Source organism: Halictus rubicundus, chromosome 3 (assembly GCF_050948215.1).
Source record: "Halictus rubicundus isolate RS-2024b chromosome 3, iyHalRubi1_principal, whole genome shotgun sequence".
Classification (NCBI taxonomy): domain Eukaryota; kingdom Metazoa; phylum Arthropoda; class Insecta; order Hymenoptera; family Halictidae; genus Halictus; species Halictus rubicundus.
The window spans coordinates 10,907,663-10,920,049 of record NC_135151.1 but is presented as its reverse complement, the minus strand read 5'-3'; the positions used below and the strand labels follow the sequence as shown (position 1 = coordinate 10,920,049).

General features: G+C 40.4%; 2 protein-coding genes across 2 annotated transcripts; both read right to left on the bottom strand.

Moving 5' to 3' along the window:
- Nucleotides 1–1,133: 1,133 nt before the first annotated feature.
- On the bottom strand, nucleotides 1,134–4,960 carry LOC143352643 (uncharacterized). The gene is made up of 3 exons (XM_076785312.1): nucleotides 4,768–4,960; nucleotides 3,577–4,235; nucleotides 1,134–2,383 (listed from the first exon to the last, which is right to left on the bottom strand). Exons 1-3 carry the CDS (start codon nucleotides 4,820–4,822, stop codon nucleotides 2,108–2,110), a joined length of 990 nt encoding a protein of 329 aa, XP_076641427.1. The 5' UTR covers nucleotides 4,823–4,960; the 3' UTR covers nucleotides 1,134–2,107.
- A 2,575-nt stretch (nucleotides 4,961–7,535) lies between these two features.
- On the bottom strand, nucleotides 7,536–10,778 carry LOC143352642 (uncharacterized). The gene is made up of 3 exons (XM_076785311.1): nucleotides 10,628–10,778; nucleotides 9,024–9,685; nucleotides 7,536–8,288 (listed from the first exon to the last, which is right to left on the bottom strand). The coding sequence occupies exons 1-3, from the start codon at nucleotides 10,686–10,688 to the stop codon at nucleotides 8,097–8,099; spliced, it is 915 nt and encodes a 304-aa protein (XP_076641426.1). The 5' UTR covers nucleotides 10,689–10,778; the 3' UTR covers nucleotides 7,536–8,096.
- Nucleotides 10,779–12,387: the final 1,609 nt, after the last annotated feature.

The window sequence follows — 12,387 nt, the reverse complement described above, 5'->3', positions numbered from 1 at the left end:
CACTTTCTGAGACGTTCTCCGCGATCATGTCACGATATCCTTGCTTCCGGGTAATGCGCGTTGCGTGTCCGAGCAAAACGTTCGCTTCAAACTAGATGCAACCGATGTTTGACACTAAATATGCGGATGACCAAAATGTGACTATTCTATATTACACTTTAAAAATAATAAGAATGTGTTTATTCCGATTTCTAGAGATTCTCGAATAGTATGTGCTATAAGAAACAGATGTGCGAGCAGAAATAAAGATGAAAGTGCATTGCGTAGTTTTGTTTACTTAAAATCCAGATCCTGCATAAATGCATAACGGTCCGTATTAATCAATTCAAGAAATCTTAATAGATCTTATTTTTTCGTTTTTGTCCCATTAACAGCAGATTTGTGGACATTGATTCTAGAACTGTATTTACTAAAAAAAAAGAAAAAGTATAAAAAGATATGTTATGTACAAATATTTGAAATTAGGGTACAAGAACTTTAAGTGACCTGTGTGGTTTACCTTACAAGCGTTTTTATGAACTGAATAATTGTAAAATAGAAAAGCGGTTATCCCATCGTGATGGATTTAGTGTGTTAATTAATGAAAACTGTTTGGACGAGACACTATCCAAGTATTGGGCTGATGTATAAATACTGTTGCTGTATAAATTGATGTGTAAATGCTGTTTTTTCAAACGCAATCCTGGCTTGGAAATGAATATTTATTATTCAACAGTAACGGTGTATTATTTGTTGTTAGTCGTTTCTTTAATAACTAAAGATTGCATTGCAATTATTAGCGTAGGTGATCGGAGGTAACAAAATTTCCATCGATCAAAGTACTGCACATTGTTTTCACTAGTATAAAATTATTAGTAGTAGTCATATTTAATTGTACAATAAGTTTTTGGGGAAGACATACATTTTGTTTAATATACTAAATTATTATCCTATCATTTTGCGATATTTATAGAAGTATTATTATTAGCTTCTTCATTCGAATATTTTTGAATCCATGTTGTACATTTTTTAAATTCATTTTAGAAATGTATTATTTTCATAACTTCATTAGTTTCATAACATCTCGATGGAAACGAAAACGTTGAAGGTAGTATTGAAATGCCACTTGCAATGCTACACTTGGCTACTAAAAAGAAAATAATTGACAATACATAATACTGTATTATTGTTTAAAATATTGTAAAAATTTATATTAGCCTCTACAGGACAAGTATGGATACTTTTTGTGGGTGATAACAATCAATATTTAAAATGACAATATAATGATCTATACTGAATTCTTCTTATTATTTATAGAATGTTGATGCTTGCAAATACGCATTTAGTAATACTGTAAGTTTATTCGCCACGTGTACAATAAATATATTTTTCGTATTGTGGCCCTACTAATTCGATCACCCACTGTATATAATAAAATTTGCCATAATGGCTATAGTCAATTTTGAATTATATATTTAATTATACATTATATCTTTAATATATTAAAGTTGAGAAATTCGATCTTGAATCTCGGAACGTTGCTTTACATCTATTGCCCTGTATCTGTTAAGTAGAGTGCATTGTAAATTAGCATTTAATTTAAAAAAAGCCAGTAAACGTATTTACCATGATGACTAATATACGACTAACTCTTATAAAAGACGCTTAACTTTTTCGATCGAATACGTTTCGCTGGATGCAGTACAGTGAATTCTCGATATATGTCGCCAAGACCTGGACGATAAACTTCGTAGAATTATCCCCACTACCGCGGAGTATACCCCATGAAGGGTCACGAAGCTCGAGAGGCCTCGGACAAGAACTGTAAACATAACACGGCTCAGGTATGTCTCCTGTACGATACACGACGCTGGCAAGACCCACGTTGTTGACATATATCGAGAATTCACTGTACTTTCCCAGATTGGCGTATTAAAAACGAGAGGTTTCTCCATTTTATTCATAGAATCGTGCGGTCGTACAATTACACTATTTACAACAATAGTGATCGGCACAGTGTCATGTCGGTCCTATATCGTTTCGAACTGAATTTCTTCTCATCACTGTTATTACATAGCGTAGATCTCATAGCCTACTGTGGAAACGAAGCGACCCGGTATCCTCTCGTTTAAGTCCCTATCCAGATGTAGTCTGCCTGGGAGTCTTCTATCGAAGACTCGACCTCGTCGCTATCGTCCATCATCCAGTCTCCTATGAACATGCTGACCTCCTCGGGATCTCTGACTTCCGGTGGGTCCTGCTTCGCGGGCGTAATCGACTCCAACCATAAGGTTATGTTCTCATCAAGTATCACGGATTCCCGTCCTTTATTCAGTTTTATCACGTTCCTCGTTCCCGACAGGAATTCGGTGGAGGTGATCACGATCCGACTCTCCGACGACGTCTGCAAACAAAAGAACAATTAAACACTGAATGCACAGGTCGTTCAATGTTCAATCGAGCTTGTCACCGGAGAGGAAATGAGAGTGCTCACGCTCGGGGTTTTAGTGTCCCCACTTTTCCTGCGTCATCTTTTTAGCCTGGACCAGAACCTGCATTATCTTTTTAGCCTGTATTAAAACCTGCATCATCTTTTAGGCTGGATCAGAATCTACATAGAGGAGCCTCTTTTAATATAGAAGTAGCATCCACTCTGACATTATCAGTTCTGGTCCAGGCTAAAAAGATGATGCAGGTTCTGGTCCAGGCTAAAAATTAGACTAGGGGGCAGCACTATACCGGGGATATTAAAATCCCGGGCGTGAGCACTCTCATTTCCTCTCTGTTGTCACTATTGACTTCGATCCACACCGATTCGATCCACACCGAGGCAACATCGAGCGTTGCCTTCCTCTCCTTTTATTCAGTAAGTGTCTTCGGTGTAGACATAGTGAGACTTCCAGTCTCTTTTAATTTTGTACACAATCTTTCAAAAATCTTGTATGAAGGGCATATGCGGTTTGGATATCTTTCACCGTACAAACTTCGAGCCACAATTGCGTTTCTCTTACTTTCTTCATAAATTAGAGGCATCATTAATTGTTCTTCGAATGAAAATTTTATATTGACTATCTTATGCTCATTAACTGAGAAACTGACTGACACTGAGAGACGCCGAAAGCCTACCAATGTTTACATAATGAAAGTAATAGAATGGAAACAGTCAAATACTCAACAACGGTAAGTTTTAGGACAAATACGCTTTAGTAGTTTTATACTCAGAATACGGCAATCTATCGAAATCGAGCATAAAAAGTTGGACATTCCATTTAAAAAAACAAAGGTGACCTCTATATCTTCTCTACGCTTCTCTATATCTTCTTAAACTCTACAACTTCTGTAACTAACATTTTCTCGTATTGTTTGAAATAACCAAGATATGCAAGTGGACAGAGCTCGTGGGACACACTGTATGTCCCTGGCCAGACCCGTGTTTTGGACATATATCGAGTCAACACTGTAGTAGGCTACATAAAAAAGCAGGTCAGTCAAACTCTATCAGGGACCCCGAGACACTGACGAGTACAACTCGACCCTTGTTCTGCCACAAAGGTCCACGGTCTAATTATTATCGAATAAGCGCCGACGCATATTTACCGGGCTAATAGCAAGATCCTCGTGGCTGCCAGCGTACCCGAAGAAGTACGGCACCTTGTGCGTGCACGCGCCCATGTCCCTGATCTTCCATATCCACGCCAAGGTGAAGTAAGTGAACTCGTGCGCCAGATTGCGCAGCAGATAATCAGGAAGGGTCCACGGCCGTTGATAGCTCTTGTCATTCTTGACGATCAGATGGGTGTCGCAGATGCCTTGCGTGAAGTTCTCCATTATATGGTAGTTGTAATCGTAATCGGTAGCGACGTTTCCGATGTTCAGCTGGTCGATGATCGCTCGGATCATGTCCAGCTCGCGGGGCTGAATGTCCTCGTTGACCAGGTAACTATCCAGACCCTGCGTCGCGAAATTGATCTCGAACTGATCCTCGTAGATCTCGTACGCCTTCTGCGGGGTTCTAGCGTTGACGGGGCTGCCGGGTACGTTTGGGTCGAGGCTGCTCGTGAAGAAGCTGTCCGTCATCGAGTTCTTGAAGTAGCAGCTGAGCACGGTGACGCCTTTCGGTTGGCAGACAAGGGTGGTCGCGATGTTCAAACGGAAACTGTGAACAGCGTCCCGCGGGATCGCCGTCGAGTTCACCTCGACACGGAACGTGTAGACCGGTCCGTGGGCCCATGGTTGTTCGACGGGGACACGTGCCACTGAAAAACGTGTTCCCGCATCAAAGAAATCATCGCATCGCATCACCGGCGAAGATGTAGGTCGCGCGAACACGTCAATAGCCATCCGAGGGACGATTCGCTACGTATACGGGACCCACGCGACCGGTAGCCATTCAATTGAATGATTGCCAGGATTGAATAGGCCGATTAGAGGTGGTCGGTAGTGTCTTGAATGAGGTGTCACGCGGACGCACCTTGTGTGCCCCCGAGGCTCTCCCGTGCGCGTGCGTGTGCGTGCGCCTGCGCGTGTGTGTGAGTGTGTGTCTGTCTGTTTGCTCTTTATCTTTTCGTTTCGACAGCCACGCCGAACGGGAACGAGCACGGATCCCGCGTACTCCATTTGGCCGATTCGAGTCGGAAAAGATCGAGAGAAGATTTCATTGTGGACGAGCGATCGGCTTCACGGGGCATCCGACACCCGGGTGTCGACACGACACACGACACGACCCGCCATCGGATACTGAGGGAAGGCCCACCGGCCCGACTACGCACCGGCTTTCGACTGGCTTACCTAAGAAAAATGGCACCACTTGCATGAGTAGCTCCATGGTAACACCGTGCAACATACAACCACTTCAATGGAGTAACTGGATGTTGGGGCCGCTCTTATACCGTGGCAGTTTAGCTACACTACTGACCTCTTCTTACAATCAACCAGCTTAACCAATTTACCGAAGCCGATCGCTATTTCTACTAGCAAAATAAAGTACGCGCGGTCGACGCTGCTGATTCTGGCACGTATCGATTAAACTAAGCGAATTTCTGAGAACTATATTACTGTTAGGACCATAACGAACTATGCGATTGTACTCGCTCGTCGCTGTTCACACGTTCAATGTCGCGGTGGGTCAGCTGTGACCGGCATTCTTGATCTGCTTACAAATGATCATTGTAAAATGAATGGCAAAAAATATCAATATATTCCTTCTGAAATGGACCAAATGATGGTGTAAGGTACAAACTTCATTACCGAGTAACTGGTCATCAATGCTTCTGATCGTTTATGGGAAATAAACAAGACTTGCGCGAAATAGATCAAATTCCTGCGGCAGTCAACGTGTCAAAGCGTTGAATCGCACGGTGGTCATCAATCACCGGCTCTATGGTATTACCTAAAAATGATTGTCATGAAATTAACACCCTCATAATTTGTTGATTTAAATTGTAGAAAAACAATGGGTGAATTAGCATCCTAGTCCTATATAACTATATTTCTGGGGAGCGTATGTAGGTTAATGGTACTTAATATCAGTTTATTGAAATAAAGTATAGTGTATAGTGACAACATTATCAAGTAGGTAACGGTTGTTATTGATAACTAGACTGTGAATTTTAATGCAAATTTGAACTGTGAATTTTAATTCCATTTTTTATGGAATTGACTGGATATTTAAATGGATAACTTAAATTCTCTTCATGCATTTACCGTTTTGCATTCTACCTAGCCATTTTTGTTATAAATGCATTAGAGCAAGATGCCGCGTCCCATAGCACATGCCAAAAATGTTTTCACAGATTCCGTAATTGAAATCTCAATCTCGCGGATGTGAACGTCCTGGACATACGAAAAAAAAGATTAATATTATTTTAATATTTATTACTCCCTCTGTCCCATAATAATAGTAGCAAGTGAATATTTAAACGGGAATTATTGGTGAATGCAGCTGTAAGTTATGTTGTAGCGCAAAATTGCAAAGCCTTCAATGAAAATCAATGTTCATGACATCTGTCATTTGTTTTGACACATCTTTCAATTTTTGGGTTAACCTACTTATTATGAATAATAACTATTTTTCTAATTTCATTGTTTTATTTCAGTTGAATATCAACCCATTGTAAAAGTAAGATGAAAAAAAGAGAGTTTGAAGAACGATGGTTCCAATAATGTTATGCTCACGCATACAGGGAAAGCAAAGCTTCGCAGCCAAGGGATCCTACCTACAACTTTATTAAAATTATTGAAAAATCCAGAAACTATCTGAACATCCAAAATAAAAATTAGGAGTAATATTTTTAATTTATTGTTTAATTTAATCTAGTTTTTTGATAATAAATGTTGCGTTCTATATTTAATTTGTTTTGCTACTATTACCATGGGACAAATTAAATTCATTAACTGCTACTATTATTACGGGACAGAGAGAGCACATATGAAAGTCAGAAACAAACGCACCTTTTCGAAGGTACCAAAAGCACCTGTTTTACAAGATTAGCGAGAACAGATAAATGTTGACAAAATTGTGCTAATTATTCGCATTTCATGCGTCTGCCAAGCACAAGAACCGACGGATGTAGTAAAATCGTTCGTTTCGCAACGTCTCCCGCTAATTTGGCAATTGGTTACACTATGTACAAGTCCCCTAAGCGCCTCTTTGACACACGATTCCCTGACCAGCATTAACAACCATGCATTAGAGCGGATCATAAATTAATGCGTCTATTCTATATACGGTTTCGGATTGAAACTTACTATTTCATTTGGCTTGACGGGTTCTGAATACGTGTACCGATGAAAAATAAAATAATTTGTAGTGACAAAATCTGCTAGTTTATAATGAAAGTTCAAAATGATCGGCGCCCAAAACTCATGGCGTTTCTGAGACGCTATTCTAAGGCGTGGCGTTAATTATATAGTTCGGGGAGACATGGAGAACATTATTATAATTTTGTTATATGAACACTAAACCTACCGAGCCTTAAAAGTAACCGGTACACGTTATCTTATAAAAATTACGAGATTGAATTTATTTGGATTTTATGCGGTTCGTTTTAGAATACATGTTCTACTAAATATATTTATTTAACCCCTCATAACTCATTTTTCGGCCGATTACTTGACCACGAGTCTCATAGGTGGTTGTAGGGCAAAGGGTTTACCATTTTCACACGGAAGCATCATTATAATTTGAATAATTGCAAAATAAAAAATCTGGAACCGGTCATTTTGACCGGCGGTGGTAGGTTTAGTGTTAAATCAAGAAATTGTTATACTAGTGGTGAATGAACCTTTAAGGTTCTCTGAAGATCGGTCGTCGACCGTGGATTGATCTGCATTTTAATTGCTTCGTACATTTTTCTGAAAAAAAAACAGGTTCATGGAAAGTGGACAGGTTAAAGAGTGTATAACAGACATAGGTACGTGATGGAGATGATTGATGCTTACAAAAGTCTAGAAATCTCAATTATTTCGCAACAGTAATCGCTGTAATTAGTCGAAAATTTTTGAGTTCATGACAATGAGAACGAGTAATCTTGTTGGTGTTGCAAATGTACTCGACGAACGTTTAAATTATTTTATTAACACGGATTCCTTTTGTTTACACAACTACTGAGCATCAAAGCTATAATTCGGTCTTAATTTGTACCAATCGCACACGTCTTACGGAATGTAACACGTAACTGAGACAAAATGATGATAACAATCTACTGGATAACAGCCTGGCCTGTGCTGTTTGGAGTGGGGCACGTCAACCAACCACGAGCGTGGCAAGTGATGTTTACATTTGGCCTGACCGACGTACCACGGGCTAGGCTCGTGATACAGTGATTTCTTTATATATGTCGCCAAGGCCTGGATGGTAAACGTCGCGGAATTATTCCCACTACCACGGGGTATACCCCGTGAGGGGCCCCGAAGCTTGAGAGGCCTTAACATAACACGGCTCGGGTATGTCTCCTGGACGATACATGACGCTGACAAGACCCATGTTGTTGACATATATCGAGAATTCGCTGTACCCAGTTTTGGCCCCACCGATGTACCACGGGCCAAGCTCGCGATAATCAGTTTTGGTCCGCATACCTAACCACGAGTCTCAGACGTGGTTGTAGGGCAAAGGGTTAAGCAAGCGTTGAAAGATTGGGGAGGGCCTTCAGTGGCCTCTTAATGGGCTCTATTTGGGCCAACTGGGAGCGGTAATGTTCGTACAGCATACCGACGGGCGCCTTGTTCGGGCCAATCACTTCAAAGGTATTCACGGTTCTCGAAGTCCAGTTCTGAAGTGAAATGGAGAATTGATTCGTAGTTGATTCCTGAAATCATGTAAAATGTGAAATTAATTTTGTTGGAATGTACTTCAAAGAGTAAAGTACAAAATTAATCTGTTATTCCCCCAGAACAAAATATCGATTTATTTGACCCTTGACTCACAAGTTGTTCATGAAGCTATCGTTCACCTGTTCATGAGTGTCGTATCGTTGTTTACGTTACGCGTTGTTTATTTGCTCTCCTGACCAGAACAATTCATTCAGGAAGTTTCCTTTAAACCCTAAAGACGTGCTTTCAACGTGTCTCTAAACGAGTCCCTGAATAAATTCTGTTACATAAATATAAAGAGTGACCTCAATAATGTTATTAACCAACTAAATATTATCCAGGCTCAAAATAATATAACTAACTGTTACACTATTCGTAACAAGCCCGTTATAAATAAACAAATAATCTTTTCTATATAATTTAAGAGCCAAGACTCCGTAGATTCGCGATAAGGTAGAGTCACCACGTTACCGACAATAATAGGCGAAAAATGGTTGTACCGATGTACTGATCATGACAATTTTAAGTGAGACGTTAGTCAGTCACACATTTGCTCATACTATCTGTGACATGTGCAAACGAAATTCAAAATAGTTTAATGAGTGTATATCTATCGGAAGCTACACGAAAGTGCCTAGTACCCCCAAAATTCGAATAAAATACTTCACCAGTTTCAAAATAAACGCGTACATACTCTCTATCTGTGCGTTACAGTTCGTGCAATTACATACCAATTTGATATGAGAATCAGCGGGGATGAAACCGTGTATTTGCTGGTTCGCGGTGAAGTAATCCTTCTGAATGATACAATCACCCAGGTAACTCTGCCTCTTAAGATGGATCGTTTCATTCATTTCGTTGTCATGCAATTGCTTGATCATAAACGCTTCGTTCCACTTCGGGTTGCCCTGTTTCAGTTTTTGGACCTCATAGCCGACCGGACAATCGCCCACGCTCGTGTTTTCGAACCTTTTGTCTACCACCGACAAGAACAGATTGCTCGTTATCAATTGGTACAGCCTCTGGAAGCTTTCGTCCGTCTCTTGTTTCTTATTGAATTCGTAATTCGTGATTCCCTCTGGGTTGATCTCGAACGAAGCTTCGCCCAAGTCCAGACTCCTGTAGTTAACGTCTTCGAGTAGGCCTTCGACCGCGGTCTTGTACGTTTGCGACGTTAATTCGACGAACTTGGTGCAGTTGAAGTGGCAACGCATCCTGAGCGCCTGCACGGGCCTGCATTTCAGCTTGCTGATCAAACTTGTTCCCCACTTCTGGTCCGGGTTGTTTTCGGCCGGCGAATCAGAATTCGGTTGCAGATACGTGATATAAGTCACGTTGAACGTGTAGTCCGCTCCATGCTTCCACGCAACGTCGTTGTCCGCTGAGGGAAGATCTGAAACGAGATTTTAAGCTCCTTAGCCCTTACGGGTCTGTTCAAGGCGTTAAACCCATACCCTAATCAACTACGGCAGTGGTGGCACTGTCGAGTACTTTCATGCATCTACGAGTCCATTATATTTTTACAATTGTTACTGTCGAGACTTTCGGCTGTAAGCCACTAATTAATCTCTCAACTGTTTACACTTGAATATGCAAGAAGTTAGCGCCGCAAGCAAGCAGCCCGTAGACAAGGGAAGATTCAACGAATGGGATCATGCTAAGTGAAGGTATTTGATCCGGGTATTGTTAGCTCCAAGTGTACACAAATGCTGAGTAGACTTGGTTGAATTAGAATCATTTCGGGACCGATATCCTAAGCCTCAATAGCGGCAGTTATACGAAAATGGCAAATCGCTAGTGCACCTAATGTTTCCCTTGGTACTCTTTACATTTTTATCAAACTGTATCGTCACCAATCAACACTAGAACTGTCAAAGTAATTGAAATGACTGGCTCCGAATTTCTAGTTTCACTGTTGCCGATGCCGCAGTACCTAACTAATTGTTGAAGTGTTTGCGTTGATTGTCATATAAAAATCACACGAAATTGCAACAGCGTACTCGCATAATTTTTGAAAGGAACTCTAAATCAGTCATTGCCACTATTCATGCGCAAAGGATCATGCTCTCTTTTCTGAAGAGAGTCCATACGTCCGGACACTCGACACGTAGATACATCTACCGAATCACTGTATTTGTTTCGCCGTGCAAAGGTAGGTTAATCAGGTCACTGGGGGTGTTGTAGTTCCACGAAGAAATTTTCGACAAACGCTCGGTCGTCGTCGGGGAGAGTGAGTACGATGTAAACGTTTTAGAACTCGTTACAGCTCGACGCGTCCTTCGGGTACCATTGGACAAACACCGACTATAACTGTGGACACTAGTATTATACTAACCAAACGATTCGGTGTGATTATTAAACTGACTTAGGAGAAACGACACTAGAACATAATACATGCCGATGCCGTTAGTTTAGACGAAACAAAGTTGTGCCATCACCGTGTGCTCGACGGCTTTTATATCGTTGCGGCACAGCTGAGCGTGGACTAGGTGGGGCACAATTTAATAGACTCCTACAATCATCAACACGAATTTTTACGAATGCAACTGACGACAACTGTCCGTCGACCAATCCAGATTCTTAACACGGCCATTGTCCCGCAGCGTCCTCCACGAGAGGGCGAATTAAAATAAATGAATGGTAGTTTCTCCCAAGTGTTTAATATGCCAACGATTCCTGTACGGAAATGCCTCGATACACGGGAGAGACTAGACCTTGTTTTCGTACTAAAACCTGGCCAAATCAAATGTCAAAAAAGTGATTCGTGGCACTACAGACACACTTTGTTCTTCTTTCTTTCCAGATTTTAAAAGTAAGCTGTGTATTGCACCATACAGGGTGTTCATTTGAAAACTTTCCAGCCGAATATCTCGAAAAGTATGAAAGAGGGGGCAGTATTGGTTTTTTATTTGGGTGGCGTTTTCAAGGTCATTTTCAGGTCAACTTTGTTTTTTCAAATGGAAATCTATATTTTTTATTATGGGATCTTATTGTACGTGAAAAGGCCAGCAATTTTCGTAGGATACTTTTCTTCACCCGCGCACTAGTTTCGGAGATATTTAAAGAAAAGTGGAGCGAGTCTTGTGATGCGAGTCGTGATGGTACACGAACATTGTTAATACAAAAGTCCATGTTACATATCCTGTTGGATGGAAATGAAAAAAAAAATGGGTGGAAAATAATCTGGGAGCGTCATTCGCAAGGACCTTGAGTGTGACATTTATCTCATAGAACGGGGAGAGCAATTTTGTCATTACTACGTTGTTCACCTGCAATGATCTTGTTTGCAACACTAAATTAGATGACGTCTACAGCTAGAGCGATAAACTTTTCGCTCTAGCTTGCTTCTGAGAAAATTTGCTAGATTTTCTGCGGAAGAATTGTTGACGAATGTGTATGGCCATTAAAATAAAAATATGTTTTATAGAAAATAAAACTGTGTAAGTATAAAATATGTGTTCAGACTGCCAGTAGTCTTCGAGTAGAACATATCAAGACCGATCTTCAGAAAGAGAAGAAAAACTCGTCAACACTACACATTGTACCAGCTACAATCACCTGTACACTGTACACTACCACTCGACGTGCATGCGAAACGACTCATACCATGCTACATTTCAGTTCCACGTTGTTCTATTTTGTATATGTGCACGTTTAACGGTGTAATCTATTTGGTCAGAAATAAAGAATATTAGTTACACAGTTAATGTGTTCTTCTTTCCCCAACCCAGACATAAATATTCAATATTGGAATTAAATTACGGTGGCACGAGGCGTCACCTCTTTTGTTATCATGCTCTCCTATTAGAAATCAGAAAAATGCGAAAAATTTTCGAAACTTCTAAGAATCGAACTTTGAATTAGGAGAATATGATATCGAAGAAGATGGCACGAAATTCAGTAGTATAAGTCAATGACAAGTCAGAACGTCAAAATTTTCCGAAATTTTTGGAAAAATCGCATTTTCTATTATGAGAATATGAGAGTAAAAGAGATGCCACGAAAATTAAAAAAATTTAGAAATTTTGTAGTATAATTCAACGACAAGTAGGACGTTCGGGAAAAATTCAGGATTCAATAATTGTATACGCAAAT